The sequence below is a fragment of the Oryctolagus cuniculus genome, chromosome 6 (genome assembly GCF_051225735.1).
Source record: "Oryctolagus cuniculus isolate XC-2025 breed Fujian yellow rabbit chromosome 6, ASM5122573v1, whole genome shotgun sequence".
NCBI lineage: Eukaryota > Metazoa > Chordata > Mammalia > Lagomorpha > Leporidae > Oryctolagus > Oryctolagus cuniculus.
Window position 1 is genome coordinate 113224074 of NC_142872.1, and position 23538 is coordinate 113247611.

The window sequence follows — 23538 nt, forward strand, 5'->3', positions numbered from 1 at the left end:
GTTTAGGAAAGGGCATGTAACCTATTTCTGCTTACTATTGATTGAAAGGCAGGTTTGCTGCAGTCTTTTCAGAAACATTATTTTTCACCCTTCAAAAGAATGAAAATCAACCAATCTTAAAAACTCCCCTACCTCTGGATTAATATTCACCAATTAAGTTACTATTAACTAAGGAAGTTTGGGTCAGGTTTTCTTTTAACTGCTACTGAAAGCAATCAGTTGAAATATAAGGATATAATGTGAACAAAGTCACATGTGAAAACTGTCATCAATGAGTATGGGAATACAAAATTTATTCATTTTTCCTGATTTATAGTCTGTGATCCAGGTTGCATTATACAGCATGAAACTGGGAAAGTTAGCATGAGTTACTAATTATCCAGTAGGCAATACAGTGTGATGGAAGTGTTTTAGGGAAGTGATGTTGAAAGAGTAGCAGTCAGATTCTTAAAAAGTAGAAGGATGGACAAAAATGTGAGATGGAGTGGATGGTAGCAAGGCCACGCAGTGAAGCCCATTGCAATAATTCAAAGTGGTTCAGAAAACATTGAAGAATGGAGCTATCACTGTACATGCACTGGGCACATGTACATATAATGTTTATGTATTGTGATTATGTTGTCTCCGAAAAGAAAATAAGTATTCAGTTATGTTTTCTATCAGATTCAGGAGAATTTCAAATCAACCAACTGAAGTGAATTTATTACTTTCTTATTAATGACTTTTCTGATTTCCTCATATAGATACTATAAAAGGAATACGAAGCAGTGATATGGAAACTCATAAAGTAATATTGAAATATTAAACTATAAAATTGCAACAAACTGATTTAAAAAAAAAATTGATGCTTGGTCAACGTGACCTTCAATAGATAGTATAAACACTAAGCCTTTCTTCTCATGGACTTGAGGTGGGCCTATTCTCCTCCGCACTGGCAGTCAGTTTCATCTCTTTCAGGGCACTGCATTCAGTACTAGAGGGGTTGACAGGAACATTATCCTGGAGGACATATCGTTTGCTACAGATGTGCACACCTTGCACCTTGCCTTTTTGTCTATTAATGTAATAGGAGAAAGAAAAAACACTTGAGCTAGATACATTTGGGTTTTCTTAGAGATTTTGTGTTTTACTTTTCTTAGCAGTTATCTCACGTATAAACTGTGGTTGAATAACTTGTATTTTTATTTTTACACAAAGTAGACAGTCACTAGAGGAAACTGCTATTTTTGTTTTTGAAAATCATCAATAGAGGGGCTGGAGCAGTGATGCAATGAGTTAAAGGTCTGGTCTATGGTGCTGATATCCCATTTGAATGCTGCTTTGAGTCCTGACTTTGTATCCAGCTCCTTGCTAATGCTCCTGGGTGAGCAGCAGCTGCACCCGTGTGGACGACCTGGTGGAAGGTCCTTGCTCGTGGCCTCAGATCAGCTCAAGCTCTGGCCATTAAGGCCATTTGAGGGGTGAACCAGCTGATGGAAGATCCCTGTCTCTCTGTCTCTCTCCCTCCCCTTGTAACTCTTTCAAGTAAATAAAATAAATCTTTTAAAAATGTTATCACTGGAATCTTTACTGCAATTATTGCTACTTCCACTGAGAGCTAGGGAGCAAGTGTTTTGTAGGTAAATCCAATGAATACCCTGATCACGCTTTTCAGTTTGTTTCTTTTTTTTTTTTAATTTTTTTTTTTTATTTATTTGACAGGTAGAGTTATAGACAGTGAGAGAGAGAGAAAGAGAAAAACGTCTTCCTTCTGTTGGTTCATTCCCTAAATGGCCGCTACGCCTGGCACTGCACCAATCCAAAGCCAGGAACCAGGTGCTTCTTCCTGGTCTCCCACGCGGGTGCAGGGGCCCAAGCACTTGGGCCATCCTCCACTGCCCTCTGGGGCCACAGCAGGGAGCTGGGCTGGAAGAGGAGCAACTGGGACTAGAACCCGGTGCCCATATGGGATGCAAGTGCTGCAGGCGGAGGATTAACCAAGTGAGCCACTGCGCCGGCCTCAGGTGTGTTTCTTGTATACTACCACAGAAATGGTTTGTGTATTAATAGTTTTTTTGAAAGTCTGGTTGCATTTCAATAAAGAAAAGTTTTTGTCAGTAGTGATTAGGATACCATGCCCAGTCTCTGAAGGCTGCTATCCCCCACAATGTGATTTACTTACAGTGCGCATGCTATGATTTCAGCAGTAAGTGGCTGTGATTTATTGACAAGATGTTTCTTTCAGTTTATACTTCAATATCCAGGTCAGCCCAGGGTCTTATTAGAGAGTGGATTGCTGCCAGCATTCTGGTGAGGAATCCAACAGAGAACTGTCTGACAAATGGCCAACATCAGGGAGGGTTTTAGATCAAGAGAGAAGAACACCACAGCAGGGAGGCACCTCATGGAAGTTTTTAAGTGGGGGAAGTATAGAAGATTTGATCTGGGCAGGGAACAGCGGTAAAAGCAAGGATGAGTTCAAAAGTTTGGAACAGCTTATTTATGGCTGATACAATAGTATGTTAGTAATTTTGTGTTATCTCAAACTGCAACAGTTCTGATGTGGATTGACCATCACTTTTCATCATTGCTTTCTTGCCTCAACTGTACTTTGGCACATAAACAAGAAATCATTACCTATCTTAAGTGTTGATATGCTGACTTTTTTTTCTTATTCTTTACAAAACCTAATACTGAGTCTCAACTCCTCCAACTTTCATTCAGTCTTTATAGGGTGAGATTTATGGTGTTGAAATTATTTGCAATAACTATTTTTGTTTCTTGTGGAAAATTCATCAAAAGAAATTAATACCATCATCCTAGCCTTAAAATAGCCCCAGCTATAGGCATGGTTCTTATTGTGAATTCATGCTCTATTTGGAAAAGTGGTTCCTTGGTGTCCACAGTATTTATATCTATGTTGCAGTTTGTATTTACCTGCATATATATTTGATTGAAAATTGAACATTTTTAAAAATTTGTTTACTTATTTGAAAGGGATAGAGTGAAATAGGAGAGATCTTCCACCTGCTAGTTCATGCCCTAAATGGCCGCAAAGGCTGGAGCTGGGCTGAGCTGAAGGCAAGAGCCAAGAGTTTCATCAACTCTCCCATATGGATATCAAGGGTCATCTTCTGCTGCTTTCCCAGGATCAAACTGGTGCTTATATGGATGCGTGTGTTGTAGATGGCATCTTAACATACTATGCTATGGCCAGCCCTGAAGAGTAGAAATTATAATGTTCTCTTTCTAGTATTTAAGAATATTAGCAAATGCCTTTCACTTGATTTAGTTGTTAATAATAGTTTATCCCTCTTATTGAAACTTTTCTGTAGGCATCAGTGTTTTTCTAATACTTCTTTATATGTTGTACATACTCATTTCTAAATGCATCTTTGCTTCATTTCTGTATATATGTTTGTCAAGGGGTCTACCTACTCAGGTTTTGCAATTGTTTTCAGCATAACCTGAATGAGAAAAAGCAAGAAAGAATTTTTGAGTCATCAAACTATTATCATCCATACCATGCTGAATTGGGGGAAAATAATCTTCTTTTCTTGTAGAGAGTAAATAGGGTTCTGCTCAAAGTTCTACTTGCAGAACTTAATATACTCAACAGTTGTGCATAGAAGAGAAGGAATAGGTATAAGTATAAATGTAGGCTTTGGGCTAAGAGAAATCTGCGTATAAATCCAATCTCAAATACCTAAAAGCTATTGGATTGCTTATATATTAATTATAGTAATTTATCAATGATATGGCAATAGCATTTACTATAAATGCTATTTTGTGGATTAGAAATAGTATATGGAAATATTTGGCAAATAGTGGTATTATTACAGTTAGTAGTATGTACTCATTGATCGTCAGGTAAGAATGTAAATCTCCTTAGATTGTTATTTGAAACAGATATATTGCAATGTTAAGAGAGGCAACTATTTCTTTTGATTCTATTGCAGTTTTACGAATTCACATGGCATAAATTTAGTAATGATTATACTGATTTTTATTTTCTAAGACATACCTACCACTCTTCTTAATCTTTGTGAAACATCTAAATGGATAAATAATCCTGAGGGTAATGGTCTGAAAACTAACCCATGAAAGGAATAAAGCAAGGGAGATGTCATGAGCTTTACTAGTATTATGCATCTCTTAAAAACTTCATTCCTAAAATATGAGCATTTCTTTGGCATGAAGTGTGGCTAACAATGCCAATAACAGAAAAAAAGACGACATTCAATATTCTGTGATGGATATACTCATGTCACTATTTCAAACATTTTTAAACCATCTCAGATTCTTTTGTGATCTACATTAGAAATACTAGAACTATTGGTAGATGTTTTATCAGTGAAAAATGTCTCTGGAAACATCAAATGTCTGTTATCCAATAACTTAAAGAGCTTGTGGGGAGACTGATAATCCAGTGATAAATTGATATCCCCTGAACTTTTGCAACTTCGTTTCAATATATTTCTCTGTGGACTTTGGTATGTGACTCTTCTGTTGGGATTCATCAATCTATAAACATTATCTTAATTACTTGTAACATTGAAGCATATCTTGTCTTAATTATATAATCATCCAATCAAACGGCAATTTGAAACATCTTTCATCTAATGACCTATGCCCAAGTACATAATCTAAGTCATTGATTCCAACATTTGTTCATGAATGAGGAAACTTTAATATCAAAATTATTCATAGACATCTTGAGAATGACATTATTATTGGTAATCAATGGTTGGCAAAATGACAAATAGAAAATATTATAAATTCAATATCATTTTAAATGAATTTGGATTAATCACAATAAATTCTCAGTGAATTTTAAAAATAACACATGTGAATTAAAGGAACCCAACCACTAAACATATTCACCACGTTAGTTTGTAGGTAGATTCATATGTCACTGGTATAATCTCCATGGCTGACATAGCCCATAGCCCCAGAATACGAACAAAGTTAAAAAACAGACTTTTAAAATATAGGTATTTATATAGTTTGAATAATATCATTTTCACAAACTATTGTATAATATACTCTTTAGGGAGTGATCCTTTATATTTTTCATTACAAATCCAATGGAAAACATTTTAATAATATGTTTTCTAGACTTGAAAAGTACCATTAACAGAAGCGCAGAAATCATGAATGAATTTTCCCAAAAGAAACTCATCTGTAATCATCATAGCAAGCATACTGAAAACAAAACAGTAAATACACCCCAGAAGCCCTTTCATGAACTATCCCTGATAAATTCTACAATTGTCCATATCTTCAAAGTTAATTACTATCATCACTTCCAATTTCATGAAGGATGAAAACAAAACCACTATCCATGAGCAATGCAATTGATAAGAAGTATATATTATATGCAGATGAGGGGATACAATAATATAAGTAAAATATTGATCACTGACATAGACATATGGATGATTCTAATACAATATTGAACAAAGAATGACTTATACAAGCTATATACTATGCTTCTTTGTTTAAATTTAAAAACAAGCCAAACTTCTTGGAAAAGACCCCGGAAGCACAGGCAGTCAAAGCCAAAATTAACTATTGGGATTGCATCAAATTGAGAAGTTTCTGTACTTCAAAAGAAACAGTCAGGAAAGTGAAGAGGCAACCGACAGAATGGGAAAAAATATTTGCAAACTATGCAACAGATAAAGGGTTAATAACCAGAATCTACAAAGAGATCAAGAAACTCCACAACATCAAAACAAACAACCCACTTAAGAGATGGGCCAAGGACCTCAATAGACAGTTTGGCCAACAGACACATGAAAAATGTTCAGGAACACTAGCAATCAGGGAAATGCAAATCAAAACCACAATGAGGTTTCACCTCACCCCGGTGAGAATGGCTAACATTCAGAAATCTACCAACAACAGATGCTGGCGAGGATGTGGGGAAAAGGGACACTAACCCACTGTTGGTGGGAATGCAAACTGATAAAGCCACTATGGAAGTCAGTCTGGAGATTCCTCAGAAACCTGAATATAACCCTACCACACAACGCAGCCATCCACTCCTTGGAATTTACCCAAAGGAAATTAAATTGGCAAATATTATTGTAAATTCTATCATTTTTTTTTCTTTTATCTTTAGCAATGAAGTTCCTTTTATTATCAAAATATATTTGTTATTTGCTAAAAATCTGCATCTTGAAATGCATTTTCATAAATGTATTAATCATAATCATTTCTTTTTTTTTTTTGAAATCCATACATAGAATCATTTCTTTTTTAAATATCTATTTCATTAAAAGGTATACACACCCAGAGAGAGATCTCCCATCCATTTTTTCACTCCCTGAAGTCCCATAAGAGCTAGGGCTGGACCAAACCCAAGCCAGGAGCCAGGAATTCAATCCAGGTCTTCTCCATGGCAGGGACCCAACTACTTGGGCCATCATCTTTTATCTCCCATCATGCACAATTGCAGAAAGCTGGAATCGGACACAGAGTTGAGGCTCAAATCTAAATACTACAATATTGGTTATGGGCATGCCATGCAGCATGCTAACTGCTACACCATATAACCATTCCCCATAGTTATTTTAAAGGTTTTATATAACTTTAACATCTAGATTGCACAGGATTTCCAATTTGCTTTTTCTTTTTTATAAAGTGATGCTATATCTTCATATGTTGCCTTACTATGGTATAAAAATATTGTCAGGATGTGAATATGATACCTTCCTCCAGGGAAGATTTACTTTCGCTTCTTTTGTACTTATTTCCTATAAATAGTGTTGAAACTGAGCTAACCTAAGCCTGGATTTCAGTTTATTTCAGTGATGGCCTATTTCATGCTTTCCCTATACCTACAATATAGCTTTATGGGACCTGGTGGATTATTCATGCCCCCTGCTTGGCCCTGAACTTAATTTTTTCCTTTCCTTTGCCCTGCTGAGAGAGGTTAATCGCTTGTCACTCTCTACTTGATTTTCAACTGCTAGGCTCTACCCTACTTTGGAATCAGAAAATTCCTGGAAATAAAATTGTAGCAACACACGACAGTTTCATACCAGTGTTTCTCTTTGCTGATTTTGCCCTCAGTGGTCTTTATTGTCTAGATAACTTTCTGATATCTTCAAGGAGATTTAATGCATTTTACCCAGCTGTTCTAGTTGTTTCTGTCACTAGGGTTGATGTAGTACAAGCTAGTCCATCATAACCAAAGATAAAATTATCGAATATGATGCATTTTTTATATGTTGCTTATGGACTATTCCTTAAGAATCTGAAGGGGTACCATTCTGTTGACTTGGTGTTCTTCTAAATATAAATTTTATTTAGTTTCCCTCATAATGGAATGTTTCTAGTTGGTATTACTCTTTCCTGGGTACTTCCTAATTACCCTTATTTTGAATTTGAAAGCTCCAAATTGATCATGAAATTTGAGTGCACAGCTAATAATGAAGTTAACAGAATTCCAACTCCTACTACTCATACTTGACAGTCTTTTCAATTGTGATGTCTTTCTGAATGATTTTCAAGGACTTTGGACTGCTTTTACATGCTCTGTTTCTCTCATTGTATTTTTCATATTGTTATTTCATAGTTATCAGCATACTTATCCACTTTTTAAAAATTTTATTTATTATTTGAAAAGCAGAGCAAGGTAGATAGAAAGATGAATTTTCTACCTGCTAGTTCACTCCCCAAATAATTGCAATAGCCAGGGACAGACTAGGCTAAATCTAGGAGCCAAGAACCCCATTCTAGTCTCCCACATGAGTGGCAGGGTCCCAAATACTTGGGCCATCTTCCACTAACTTCCCAGGTGCATCAGGAGGAAGCTGGATCACCAACAGAATAGCAGGGACTGGAACTGACACTCCAACATGGAAAGCTAGTGTTGAAAGTGGTGATGTAACCTTAACAACGCTGGCCCTGTCTTTCCTCTCTACCTGAAGAGTATACAAGCATCTGAGATTAGAGGGTATGACTTATTTATCATTAATTTTTGCATGTAGCTGAAGCTAATCAAGTTCTGATTGAAAAAAAAATAGCAGAATTCCACATAACTCCTTATTTAAGTTGTAATTCATTAGAAATTTCAACTTATTTACTTTTTATAGCTTTGCCAGATATTTCATAGTCAGGATTAGCCTAAATGTAGCCTTTAAATATATCTTCAGTTCAGTCACACATCTATTTAAAGACTTTTTCTATATTATCCTCATATGTGTTTTTATATTGCCAAAAGTTGTTGATTCATAGCCAACCAATCAAGCTGTTCCTTAAAAATGTACTAATAAACAGAGTGAATAATAAGTCACATTTCAAGGTTAGATTTATTGAAATAATATAGAAAGGAATTTATTCACAATTTTTTAGTCTTTTCCTAGCATAAGATACATGTTAATTTTTCTTCTAAGAACATATTTAAAACATTATAATAATAATTGTATTATGCTCATATACATTGTGATTATTTGAATTCTCACCAAGTTATACCTACAAACATTTTCGGAATTTTTCCATTAAGATGATATAGCAGTGATGTGATAAATGTTATATTAATAACATTAAAATACTACTCTTGTGTAACTCCTAAGATCAATGGCCACTAATTGAATGGGGCCCTCAACAGTGTTTCTATTTGAAGAGTATAGAATTTTTAAAAGATATTTTAATTGTATTGGAGAAATCTTTAACATGAATTTTCTTTTATTGCTACTGTGGGAAATTTTCTGGCATTTATTAGTGCTAATCAGGGGCAACTTCGATATCATATTTGTAATACTTCAATGTTCAGAAAGCTACCTGAGAAGATCTTCCAATTCAAATTCATATGCTTTTAGTCTGTATTTTGTCTGCTTCATGCAAATTAGAAAATTCTCATTCTTTTTTGTGTAATATATAATATAACAACTCAGTCCTCTGATACAACATTTGATATATCTGTCCTTTCTAAATATTAAAGCTGGGGTAAAGTGAGATCTATGTTTTAAGCAAAATATAAATTAAAAAAACTGTATTGTTTTCATATAGTTATTGAAAAATGCATATTATGAAGAATCTATGCATTGATTTAAAAAGTTTCTGCACCAATGCAAACTTACGTTAACTTGTTAGAACATGTCTGAAGAGGACCCAGGTTGAAATACTAAGAAGGTTAACATTCCCTTCAAATATCCAATTAAAAGTAAAGCAAGAACAAACATCAAATTTATAGTGAAACTTGGGTGTAAGGTGGGTGAAATTATCAATGCTTTATGAAGAATTTTTGACACAGTGCCCCAAATAAATCAGCAGTTCACAAATGGGTAACTCCTTTCAGAATGGATGAGAAGCTGGCTTTGGACTAGCAGTCAATTGGAATGGCCTTATCCTGACTTCACTCCCTATTCTTGCTTCCTGCTAATTCACATCTTGGAAAGCAAAAGGTGATGGTTTTTGTAGTTAAATTGCCTGATACCCACATGGGGACTCACTTAAATTCCAGGATACTGCCTTTAGGCTAACCCAGTGTTGGCTGTTGTAGGCCTTTGAGAAGTGAAACGGTAGTTGAGAGATTTCTGATCTCTCAAATTTCTGAACACTATCTATCTATCTATCTATCCATCCATCCATCTATCCATCCTTTTCCCCCAGCAGTGTTTGTTGAAAACAGTAAGAGGCAATTGTTTAACTTGACATCTATTGAAATCTCTGGATAATGGGAAAATAAGTCTAATCAAAAAAGAAAAAAAAATAATAAAAGAGAGAACTTTTTCCAGCTCTTTTTTGTGGCCAGCATTACTGAAAACAGATGATAGCAACACAAGATAACAGAACTACACTTCAATGTCTTTATAAATACAGATAGAAAAATCATCTTTATAATAAAAACCTGAATCTCACACCATCTAAAAAGGGCTATACACTTTATCCAAGTAGAATTTATCCCAACTATGGATTGGTATATATGATAAGTCTAGTAAGGTGGCACTTCAATAGATTCATGACAGAAGGGAATTAAAAAATAACTTTATTCTGGTGCAAAATTTTTGAAACTCATGTATTGACATTGATAGTACATACTTTCCATGAACTTTCTGAAGTTGTAATATCAACTACTTTGTCAATGTAATATCAATCATTCTAATAAACCCTGCTGATAATATAACAAACAAAATCCAACTGATTTCTACGATTTAAAAATTATATACTAAAAGAACTAGAAAGAAGGGACCATTTCCTTAACAAAATGAAGATCATCTCCTGGGAAATAAGTCAGGAAAATTAAAGAAAAGATATCCAGATTAAAATGGAAGAAGTAATATTATTTCTCTTTGTGGTCAAATGTGTGTATATATATGTGTGTGTGTGTGTGTGTGTGTGTGTGTATATATATGGGAGAGAGAGAGAGGGAATCCTAAGAAATTCACAAAAATCATTAAAATAGTGAATGAATTTTTCAATATTGCAGGATACATTATCGATATATACTATAAAAATATTTTTTCTCTATATTAGTAATGAACAATATAAAAATGAGATGAAATGAAATTAGTAAAACCAATATAAATGCATCAAAAAGACAAAATAGTAAGAAATCCAACAAAATAAGTATTTGGCCTATACACTGAAAACTCTAAAATGTCTTTTGAATAAATTAAAGAAAACCAAGCTAAATAAAAAGACATTTGTATTGACAAATGACTTGCTAATGTTAAGATGGCAGCATTCCCTAAATTGATACGTAAATTTGCCATAGGTCTTGTCAGTGATCCCCATTCTCACTTTTTGAACAAATGGACAAATCTTAAAATGAATATGGAAATAGAAAAGGCCCAGGACAGTCAATCTCTGGGTTGTTTGTTTTGTTGTTGTGGAGTTTCTTGATTTCTTTGTAGATTCTGGTTATTAATCCTTTATCAGTTGCATCATTTGGAAATATTTTCTCTCACTCTGTCGGTTGCTTCTACATGTTCCTGACTGTTTCTTTGTCAGTACAGAAACTTCTCAATTTGATGTAATCCCAATTGTTAATTTTGGCTTTGACTGTCTGTGCCTCTAGGATCTTTTCCAAGAAGTCTTTGCCTGTTCCTATACTTGCAGGGTTTCTCCGATGTTCTCTAATAATTTGATGGTGTTTGGTCGTAGATTTAGATCTTTAATCCATATTGGGTGGATTTTTGTGTAAGGTGTAAGGTAGGGCTCTTGCTTCATGTTTCTACTTGTGGAAATTCCAGTTTTTCCAGCACCATTTGTTGAAAAGCAGTGGAAAATGGTCCAAGTGCTTGGGGCCCTGTTCCCATGTGGAGGACCTAGTAGAAGCCATTGGCCATTGTAGCCATTTGAGGAGAGAACCAGCAGATGCAAGATCTCTTTCATCACTGTAACTCTGCCTTTCAAATAAATAAATTTGAAAAAATAATGATAAATATCACAGAAAAAATAAGTTAAATGTCAAGTGTGTCAGAGTGAACTATAATTCAAAGAGATCTTTCCACTATAAATTCTTATCTTTTCAGTTAGTTGAGATAGAGACAACTTCTCAAATATAATCTTCTTATTGAGCGATGACTCGTTTTAAGCTACTGTTTTTTAAAAAATTTTATTTAATAAATATAAATTTTCAAAGTACAACTTTTGGATTATAGTGGCTTTTCCCCCATAACCTCCTTCCCACTTGCAACCATCCTATCTCCAACGCCCTCTCCCATCCCATTCACATCAAGATTCATTTTCAATCATCTTTATATACAGAAGACCAATTTAGTATATACTAAGTAAAGATTTCAACAGACTGCACCCACACAAAACACAAAGTATACAGTACTGTTTGAGTACTAGTTATACCGTTAATTCATATAGTACAACATATTAAGGACAGAGATCCTACATGGAGAGTGTGTGCACAGTGACTCCTGTTGTTGACTTAACAATTGACACTCTTGTTTATGGTGTCAGTAATCACCTGAGGCTCTTGTCATGAGCTGCCAAGGCTATGGAAGTCTTTTGAGTTCACCAACTCTAATCTTATTTAGACGACGTCATAGTCAAAGTGGAAGTTCTCTCCTCCCTTCAGGGAAAGGTACCTCCTTCTTTGATGGCCCTCTCTTTCCGCTGGAATCTCACTTACAAATATCTTTCATTTAGATCATTTTTAAAAATAATTTATTTATTTTTTACCACAGTGCCTTGGCTTTCCATGCCTGAAATAGTTTCACGGGCTCTTCAGCCAGATCTGAATGCCTTAATGGCTGACTCTGAGGCCAGAGTGCTATTTAGGACATCTGCCATTCTATGAGTTTTCTGTGTATCCCGCTTCCCATGTGGGATTTTTCTCTCCTTTTTAATTCAATCAGTTAGTATTAGCAGACACTAGTTTTGTTTATGTGATCCCTTTGACTCTTAATCTTATCATTATGACCAATTATGAACTGAAACTGATCACTTTGACTAGTGAGATTGCATTGGTACATGCCACCTTGATGGGATTGAATTGGAATCCCCTGACATATTTCTAACTCTACCATTTGGGGCAAGTCTGATTGAGCTTGTGCTGAACTGTACATCTCCTCCCTCTCTTATTCCCACTCTTATATATAACAGAGATCACTTTTCAGTTAAATTTTATCACCTAAGAATAATTGTGTGTTAATTACAGAGTTCAACCAATAGTATTAACTAGAACAAAAAAAATACTAAAAGGGATAAAGTTTTTTTTATTATTTTTTTATTTTTTTTGACAGGAAGAGTGGACAGTGAGAGAGAGAGAGACAGAGAGAAAGGTCTTCCTTTGCCATTGGTTCACCCTCCAATGGCCGCCGCGGCCAGCGCTGCAGCCAGCACACCGTGCTGATCTGATGGCAGGAGCCGGGTACTTATCCTGGTTTCCCATGGGGTGCAGGGCCCAAGTACTTGGGCCATCCTCCACTGCACTCCCTGGCCACAGTAGAGAGCTTGCCTGGAAGAGGGGCAACTGGGACAGAATCCGGCGCCCCGATGGGGACTAGAATCTGGTGTGCCGGCGCCGCAAGGCGGAGGATTAGCCTAGTGAGCCGCGGCGCCAGCAGGGATAAAGTATTAAATTATACATCAATATTCAGGACAAGGGCTAATCAAGTCACTGTTTCTCATAGTGTCCATTTCACTTCTACAGGTTTCCTTTCAGGTGCTTGTTTAGTTGTCACTAATCAGGGAGAACATATGATATTTGTCCCTATGGTATTGGCTTATTTCACTCAGCATGATGTTTTCAGATTCTTCCATTTTGTTGCCAATGACCAGATTTCATTGTGTGTTTTTTTTTCTGCTATATAGTATTCTATAGAGTACATATCCCACAATTTCTTTATCCAGACTACTGTTGATGGGCATTTAGGTTGATTCCAAGTCTTAGCTATTGTGAATTGAGTTGCAGTAAACATTAAGGTGCAGACAGCTCTTTCATTTGCCAATTTAGTTTCCTTTGGGTAAATTCCAAGGAGTGGGATGGCTGGGTTGTATGGTAGGGATATATTCAGGTTTCTGAGGAATCTCCAGACTGACTTCCATAGTGGCTTTATCAGTTTGCATTCCCACCAACAGTGGGTTAGTGTCCCTTTTCCCCACATCCTCACCAGCATCTGTTGTTGGTAGATTTCTGTATGTGAGCCATTCTCACCGGGGTGAGGTGAAACCTCATTGTGGTTTTGATTTGCATTTCCCTGATTGCTAGTGATCTTGAACATTTTTCATGTGTCTGTTGGCCATCTGGATTTCCTGTTTTGAAAAATGTCTATTGAGGTCCTTGGCCCATCTCTTAAGTGGGTTGTTGGTTTTGTTGTTGTGGAGTTTCTTGATCTCTTTGTAGATTCTGGTTATTAATCCTTATCTGTTGCATAGTTTGCAAATATTTTTTCCCATTCTGTCGGTTGCCTCTTCACTTTCCTGTTTGTTACTGTTTTATAACTTAAGATAATATTTTAGGGGAAACACAAACTGGTTTCTTATTTTTATTTAACTACGTATTCTTTTCTCTAAAAAATTGTTTGACTTTTCAAACTATTAAATGCATCATGATTAGGTAATATAAAGTTGGTAAAATTAATATTAATACTAATATTATGAAAAAATGATGTTTCTATACTTTTAAAACTATAAAATTGAATAATTGATACAGTTCTTGGTTGTGCCTTATGTTAAAATGATAACTGATGCTATTTTTATAACTTGCATTGAGTTAAATTTCAATTTTTTTTTCCTTTTTAGTATGCTATATAGAATTTGGCTGAATATTGGAAATTCAATTTTTTTTTATTTTCTCAAGGCAACAGTTTCTTCTTTGTAATGTTGTGGTGTAAGACTACCTATCTTTCAGAAACTTTTTGAGGATTATATGTGATAACAGGAACTTGTCTGGGGGTGGTGACTACACTTAATATGTACAAACTTAAATATCCTTGACTTCTTTCCTACAACTTGACAATTTAATTTTTGTTTCCCACTCAGATAACCCAGAAGGAAGAACATCTAATTTACAGAATTATAGATGTGGACAAACCAATAATCTTTTCTCCATAAATAACACACACTCTCTCTTGTAAATACTAAAGCCAACTGGTAGTTCCTTGAATTAAGGATCGTGTGTACTTGGTTTCAGGGCTTCCACAATAGGTGATACAGGAGATGAAATAGTGGAGGAAGTGAGCAGATAATGTAAAGGCAAGATAATGCAGCAGAATGACAGAAATCATATAATTCTCAGTGAACACACAGAGCAGGCACCCTGATATATGCAGTCTAATATTCAACTCATTAAGTCATACCATGAGGATCTAATATTACTTTGTGTGTCCTCTTGAAATGTACATCTTTTCCTTCAGCTGGCTTAAATGTATTCTACTAATTATACTGAAATTAGTTTGTACTATAAATTTGTTCCACTGCTTTTTAACTTCTGTTAACTTAGAACAGCAAATAGTTTTTCAAATATTAAGTTGCTTTATGATTTTGGGTGAATATTGATTTGTAAGTAGACTTTAAAATCAATTGGTATATTTACTGACATTTTGCAGTGTAGGTTGACACTGTTTTTTTTATTTTAAAATGTCATGTAAGAATAAGCAAACTATTCAGTGAAGTAAGCAAAGATTCTTGCCGGCCGGCGCCATGGTTCACTAGGCTAATACTCCACCTCTGGCGCTGGCACCCCAGGTTCTAGTCCTGGTTGGAGCACTGGATTCTGTGCCGGTTGCTCCTCTTCCAGTCCTGCTCTCTGCTGTGGCCCGGGAAGGCAGTGGAGGATGGCCCAGGTCCTTAGGCCCTGCACCTGCACGGGAGACCAGGAGGAAGCACCTGGCTCCTGGCTTCGGACTGGCGCAGCGTGCCAGCTGCAACATGCTGGCCATAGCGGCCACTTGGGGTGTGAACCAATAGAAAAAGGAAGACCTTTGTCTGTCTCTCTCTCTCTCTCTCTCTCTCTCTCTCTATCTCTCACTATCTAACTCTGCCTGTCAAAAAAAAAAAAAAAAGATTCTTCTTTTTTTGTTTGCACTTGGTCATCTTTGGTATCTTGGCTGTATTCCTTAATGTTATCTTTTGGTGCATTCAACCCACTGCTGTGGGCTTGTATTCCAAACTTGTCCCAAACCTAAAGGAAATTGACCATTCTGTATCATTTGTTATGTTCTGGAATCTAGACTTTGTGTTAATCTGCTTCTCAATCTTTGACTAAAATTCACCTGAGGAACAATTTAGAAGGGAAAATGGTTTATTTCAGATTAGAGTTGGAGAGTCAAACTCTATAGCTAATGGGCAGCCCCATTAGTCTAGCATTCGGTGGGGACTGGCAACAGCAGAGTGGATGTCGGGGAATGATCACTAGGTGAGTCAGGAAGCAGAATCTCTTCCCCTTTCCCTCTATGTGGTCTTTCCTTATAAAGCCATCATGATTCAGTCATGGGCCCCCACGTCAGCAACTCAATCCAATCTGATCATTTCCCAAAGACTACCTTCAGGTGCTGTAATTGGATCAAGCTTGAGCTCTATCCAACATATCAACTGTTAGCATTAATCTGTGAGTATTACCATAAATTCCCAGGTTTGAACATCTGTACGAGTCTGTTCAATCCATAATACTTCCCCAGAAGTCTCCCCCACAACACACACTTCATATACTTCCTCTTAAATTCCACCAGTCAGGTTTAAGTACGATAACCTGGTGTATTTTTGCTATCCAAGCAGAATTATGAATACTTCCATTTCATTCTCAGACATATCGAAATTTGGATCAGAAATCATATTTTCTTTCAATTTGCATCACATGTATCTATCTTCGGAGCATGAGATCCTTAAACAATCAAGTGTTTGATAATTCTGGCTTGTGTTTTGGAAAATGATTCTGCCAAGGGCTAAAGGGATGGCTTTAGAGTAGCCAATTAATAATGTTTGCCACGTGTTAAATGCTAAGTAATTTCCAATTTTTTATTATGGAGGTCATTGATGTAATATTGGAAGAAACAATTTATGCTAAAATTTTCTGTGATAATTTAACTATCTATGACTGTAGATTTATGAAGTACTAATGAATGAGTGTTTTAAGGGAAAATCCAATTTGTCTGCTAGTTTGACATATATAATATAAATTGATTAAGATTAATTCCTTTAGTTTTTGCTTATTGTAAAATTATTTTTGATGATGTTCCAATTTGCTTTTTTCTTCTAGAATTAGACCAAGTGACAAAACAACTTATGCTCCAAACAGCTAAGCCAACATTTGGCCATTTGACAGATGTAAGTAAAATGTTCAAGTTATAATAAATTTCACAATAGGTAGTAATTAAATCTTAGCATTTATTGTGTTTTAATGTGTAGTAGTCTTCCTGCTCAAAGGAATATAATGTCATCTACTCTCTAGAAAATAATGGAATAAAGCACTTTAGTTTTACTTACAGTAATATTTTTCTAACGTGGATATTTATAACAGATCATGAAACTTCTATACCTGTCTCAACAAAAGATAATAAACTTTATTTAAAAGAGTTCCACATTTTTAAAGACAAAATAGATATTTATTATTTTAAAGATTTATTTACTTGAAAAACAGAGTTCCAGAGAGAGAGAGAACAAGAGTGATAGGGAGATTGTCCATCTGCTGGTCCATTGCCCAAATGGCCACAGCAGCCAGGGCTGGGCCAGTCTGAAGCCAGGAGCCAGGACTTTCTTCCAAGTCTCCCACATGGGTGGCAAGCACTTGGGCCATCATTGCTGCTTTACCAGGCACATCAGCAGGGAGCTGGGTCAGAAGTGGAACATCCAGGACTCAAACTGGTGCCTATATGGGCTGCTGGCCCTGCAGCCCACAACTTTAATCCACTGAGTCACAGTGCTGGCCACAGGAATATAGATATTAAAAAAAAAAATACTCCCAAGGCAAAGGATAAGTTTTGTTTTGTTTTTAGTTTTAACACGTCCTTTATTTTCTTAGAGATGCAATGATATACTTTTTACCCACTTCTATAAATGTATTTTTATAATATGCTTGTAGAATGCATAGAGGACCACTATGCATCAGTCTATGTTAGAAATGCAATTGAAATCTTGAATAAGTTATATAAGGAAGAATGTGGAGACCATGTAAGCCCAAAAGCATCTGAGAGGGGTCTGAGGAAGTCTGGATGACCTCAGGGTGCTCCTCTTCAAGAAAATGACCTAAGCATTCCAATAGCCACATGTGTTGAATGGGTGTCTTTCAGGTGGCAGATTGCGATGTGTTATTTGAGGAAATGGTAGAAAGGCCAGAAAGTGAAGGAAATGGATGTGCAGTTTAACCAAATTGGGACTTTTAGGACCTGCCCATTCCCAAGGAGAATTCTTAAAGACTAACTTGTTTATAATGCAATGCTAAATGTCAGTTTCTCTCTTTGTCTCCCAAGAAAATCTTTAGTGAAATCCAGATAGCTCACTCTAAGGCTTTCAGTGTTTCCTTCCAGTCGGATCTGAACACATGCTGAGTTTTCTTTTAAGACTAAAGTGTGCTGAGAACAGAAGTTCCCCCTGCAGGAGATAGCATCTGGGTTATATTTTGAAAACTCATCTGGGCTTTATAAATTAAGACGCAGCATTCAGCTATATTTTGGATTAATTCCTCATGATGAATGGGGAAAAAAAAAAAAAGAGTTTCCTCACCATGGTTACCACTGATGTAAACCATGATGGTATTTGGTACCAGACCTTAAAGAAGAGGGATCTCATGAGATGAGGGAACCTGAGCGCTATCCCATGCATACCAACAACTGCATGTCTGTTGCATTTAAGTTCTGCTGACTCAAGTGGGACTTTCCTGAACTGTGCAGAGAGGGACAAGTACAGGGCTGAGGGAAGAGACTTTCTTCACAGCTGCACTAGCACACTGTGAAAGAAAGCACTACTCAAGTAGACAATGTAGGGTTTCTTCCATCCCTTAGTAGGGAGAGCTTACACATTATAAGTAGTTTTGGGGGGCTGTCTTTTCCGTGCATAATTTTTGTTTGGTGGTTTGTTTTTGATATTGGGAGGAAAGGACACATGTTTTTCCGTAGGAAATAGATCAGTGATAGAGAGAATGTTATTTATCAGGTTTGGTTGACATGGAAAGTGTAAGGAAAGGCTGAATGGCTGGAATTGGCATCACCTTGAGAGGAAATCCAGTGTAAACGTTCCTGTGTTTCAGCCATAGTGGGGGTGGGCTGTGTCAATCAAGCAGATATTTGAAAGGCATCGGAAAAAGAAATGTAACAAGCAGAAAATCTTAGGTTGAAAAAATGTCCATGGTGAGATTTGCAAGAAAATTACAATTCTAAATTAAACTCTTTTAAGTAATTTGCAGTGTCAGATTTGAAGTAAATCTGTTTTTCCTTGAAATCTTCAACTGCTTGCTAATGGTTTTGTTGTGAAATTTTTATGCTGAGTGGAAAAATAGTAGCAGCTACATCTTCTAGTTTGGTGGAGGCAAGAACAGATGCCACATACAAAGCTAGCCACCTCTGTGTTGAACAAAGGAGAACACAGCAAAACACACTTTATTCCAGCAATACATTACTGATCATGCAAGTTGTTGATTTTTATTCTGTGTATATCACCATGTTTTTTTTTTTTTCTGACAATCTCAACCTGCTTTGAATTTTGCCTTCTTCACGGGCATCTATTCTGGGACTTTGCACAAACTGGCATGATTTTGTTAATTCTGAGAGAGTAAAAATTAAAGAAGCGGATCCCTTATCTAAACAATGCTTACCTATAATTTTCATGCATTTAATTTGTAATAATGAGCATTGTCTTCAGACATGGACTTGTATTGACTAGTATATAAAAATGAAGAGTTTCTGGTTTTCTTCTGTAATTTTTGGATTTTTAGACAAAGACAAATGTTGTGTGGAGCCAAGAAGGGCAGCTTCTGAATAGAGCCTCACTGCCACTCAGCTGCTAAACTGTTGAGTTCTCCCATGCTTCTAAAAATTATGTTTTACCTTTCATAATTAATCTAAAATCAACCTGCAGTTGACTGCTGTCTATGGTGTGAATTTAAGGTTGAGTCTTCTGCTGTTGTTTTTTCTTCCTGTGTGAATATCCAATTTACCAAGCCATGTGTTGGGAACAGAAAATTCTCTATCAACTAAGCGACAGTGCCAGCCTTGTTACACATGTTCTTTACTTTATAAAATTAGTTCATCTGTCTATCCCCACAACCATGCCATAATGGTGGTAATTTAAGGTATCATGTAAATTTTGATTTTTTTTTTGCTAAATAAATCCTCCTACTTTGATCTTCTTCATTATTTTCACATCAATTCTTTCTGCTTTGACTATATTTACATTTTACAGTCAAATTAACTTCATAATATTCAGATAATGCTTCTGCTTTTTTTTCTCTTTTTGGGGTTTCATTTAAACATGTGTGGGAAATTTTCACTATATAATGTCCTATCTTCTACATGTTTTTCTATGTTTATTATCCTTTTCATCTCTCTCATCTCTCTATATGTATTTAATTTCTCTTCCTTCCAGTTTTCTTTCTTTTTTTCTTTTTTCTTTTTTTGGATAGGCAGAGTTAGACAGTGAGAGAGAGAGACAGAGAGAAAGATCTTCCTTCTGTTGGTTCACTCCCAAGTGGCTGCTACGACCAGAGCTACGCAAATCCGAAGCCAGGAGCCAGGTGCCTCCTCCTGGTCTTCCACGAGGGTGCAGGCACCCAAGGACTTGGGCCATCCACCACTGCCTTCCTGGGCCACAACAGAGAGCTGACTGGAAGAAGAGCAGCCGGGACTAGAACCCAGTGCCCATATGGCATGCCGGCGCCACAGGTGGAATATTAGCCAAGTAAGTCACAGCGCTCGCCCCCTCTTTCCAGTTTTCTAATCCTATCTTCTGCTGTTTTTAATTTGCTGTTAACTCTGTCTATTGAGATGTTAATGCCCAGTTCTATTGCTCCCAATTATCAAATACTACTCTAACTTTTTCATCCTTTTAGTCTATCTTTTACGTTATATCCTTAAACATGTTTATCAAAGCTATTTTTTAAAGATTTATTTATTTATTTGGAAGGCAGAGTTACAGATAGGCAGAGGTAGACAGAGAGAGCTTTTTTCCATCTGTTCATTCTCTCCCCAAATAGCTACAAGGGCCAGAGCTTAGCGGATCCAAAGCCAGGAGCCAGAAGTTTCTTCCAGATCTCCTGCATGGGTGCAAAGCCCCAAGCTCTTGGGCCATCTTCCACTGCTTTCCTGGGCCATAGCATAGAGCCAAATCAGAAGTAGAGCAGCTGGGTCTTGAACCGGCACCCATATGGTGGGTGCTGCTCTTCCAGTCCAGCTCTCTGCTGTGACCTGGGGATGCAGTGGAGGATGGCCCAAGTGCTTGGGCCCCTGTACCCTCATGGGATACCAGTAGGAGGCACCTGGCTCCTGGCTATGGATCGGTGCAGTGCTGGCCATGGGGGCCATTTGGGGAATAAGCCGATGGAGGGAGAACCTTTCTCTCAGTCTCTCTCTCTCTCTCTCTCTCTCTCTCTCACTGTCTATAACTCTACCTGTCAAATAAATAAAAAAATTAAAGAAGAAATTTCTTCTTATTTTGATGTTTAGTAGTTCTTAGTTTATTTATCAGCAAATATACGTTACTTTCTGAAATGTGCTGGAAAATTCTGTAAAGCAAAATTGTGTCGGACAAAGAAAAAATGATCGAATGTTCCCTGGAAGAGTCCACATGTAACGGTTATTTCAATGTCTCCCATTTTTAACTGATTCGAATTGTTTACTGAATATCTAAAACTGTGTGGAGACAGCAGGTGAAGAGGAGCACACAGCCATGAGAACACATGTCCCCAGTCTGTACTCTGGGCAGTCCTCACTACCAATGCAGTTGACATCAAAGGACAGAAAAGAAAATTGGATGGCAAAATGGAAGACTCTTCCAGAAGCCACAATTCTCCGACTCAGAACACATGTGGCCTTTATATATATCTTCTGATTTCTTGCTGGCATTTGACTGAGTACCAGCTATAGAGTGGGCAGAATGAATTTTGAATGAAATGAATTATCTTTTTGTTTTCTAATATTTTTTCTACTTGATCTATTGAAAACAAACAAACAAATCTCCCATAGACCCCTGAAAGAACTGCCTGTGGGGTTTTGTGAAAGTTGTGTTTGCTTTCCTGTTACCCCTGGCAGTATCTCACGTAGCACATTCGAGATGGATGTCAGACACCTACGTTTTTAAAAGTTTCATAGGAGATTGTACGAAAACTCCCTTCAAAGTCTCCTCGAACTGCACATGTATTCATGGCACCAGTCCCAAACTATGTTTTAAAAAACTCTGTTGTTTTCTCTAGAAATAAAAGCCAAACTAGTTTTAAGATCTTTAGCCAAAATCAGGTCTTTTTGCTCAAGTGTATGTACTTTCCTTTTGAGAACTTATTTCAAAAGATGATAACAAATCCCATTTTAGTTCCACTAGCTTTTGAAACAGTTGATTTTAAAACAATTTTTTTTTCTTTTCTTTTTGCTGGAAAAGAAAATAAAAAGTTGTATTATGAGTAAAAGCTGTCAGGAAGGATAACTTGAAAATAACTTTCACTTATTTTCACTCAATTTAGAATGAGTGAATGAGAATTTCCCAAAAAAATTTGGTCTAGAACTTTATTTACATTTAAGATTTAAAAATACCCTTAGGAAAACAAAACAAAAAAAAAACAAGTTAAAAACTTAGATATTGGGCTGCTTCAAATAAATAAATCTTAAAATAACCTTACACATTACATACAATAAGAAGTACAAAAAAATTACTTTTGTTGAAAATGATGCTGGTTCTCCTTTTACCTACATATCCATATTTGTGAGGGTAGTTAAATAAATTCATGGGCATTTATGTTTGACACAGCAGGTAAGAGGCTGCTTGGGATGCCCACATTCCATTTCTTTTTTTTTCCTTTTTTTATTTTCCTTTTTAAAAATTTTTTAACTTTTATTTACTAAATATAAATTTTCAAAGTACAATTTTTGGATTATAGTGGCATTTTCCCCCCATAACCTCCCTCCCACCCATAACCATCCCATCTCCCACTCCCTCTCCCATCCCATTCACATCAAGATTCATTTTCAATTATCTTTATATACATAATTGAGTGCCTGGACTCAAAGTCCAGTCTCCACTAGAATTTCAACTTCCTGCTAGCACTCACCCTGGGAAGCGCAGGTGATGACGCAAGTAGATGAGACCCTGCCAGGCCCTTGCATGACCTTCCTTGAGTTCTGGACTCCTGGCTTTTTCTTGACCCAGCCCTCGCTGTTGTGATCATTTGATGCCTGAAACAGCAGATGTCTCTCTCTCTGTTTTTCAAATAAAGAAACATTTTTTAAGTTTATGGGAAATGGAATTAAAAGATAACTTTAGTTTGTAGCAAAATTTCAACACTTTTAAATCCATACATAGTTTTACTCTAAATATTTATTTCCATTAGCCTTTAAAGACCCGTCATATGTATGGGTTTAAAAAATTGTTTTGGGGCCGGCACTGTAGCACAGTGGGTTAATCCTCCACCTGTGGCACTGGCGTCCCATATGGGCACCAGTTCTAGTCCTAGCTGCTCCTCTTCGGATCCAGCTCTCCGCTGTGGCCTGGGAAAGCAGTGGAGGATGGCCCAGGTCCTTGGGCCCCTGCATCCACATGGGAGACTGGGAGGAGGCTCTTGGCTCCTGGCTTCGGATTGGCGTAGCTCCGGTTGTTGAGGCCATTTGGGGAGTGAACCAGCAGTCGGAAGACCTTTTTCTCTGTCTCTCTTTCTCTCACTGTTTGTATCTCTACCTCTCAAATACATAAATAAAATTTAAAAAAATTGTTTTGACCAAAATAAATCTTTCATTAAAATTTCCCATGCACTTTCTGAAGTACTCCAAATATAGGCTTTAGGCACACCACAATCTATTGCCCAGTTAAGCCAGAGTACCTGATATTTGTATCTCTCCAAATTCACTTGCTTGATTTTGCTGGATTCTGTTCTGTGTGATAGCATAGTCTAATCAAAGGATATTATTACCAGAAATGTCAGAGCTTTGCTGACTGTGCTGTACTGTAAGAATA

The 23538-nt window shown here is 36.6% G+C and overlaps 1 protein-coding gene across 1 annotated transcript in view; it reads left to right on the forward strand.

The window, feature by feature from the left end:
* CNBD1 (cyclic nucleotide binding domain containing 1) overlaps window positions 1-23538 on the forward strand; it is a 506061-nt gene that overhangs the window by 438987 nt on the left and 43536 nt on the right. The window contains exon 11 of the mRNA XM_070075280.2: window positions 16649-16716. Within this exon, the coding sequence (XP_069931381.2) occupies window positions 16649-16716 (68 nt within the window). The remainder of the gene's footprint in view (window positions 1-16648; window positions 16717-23538) is intronic.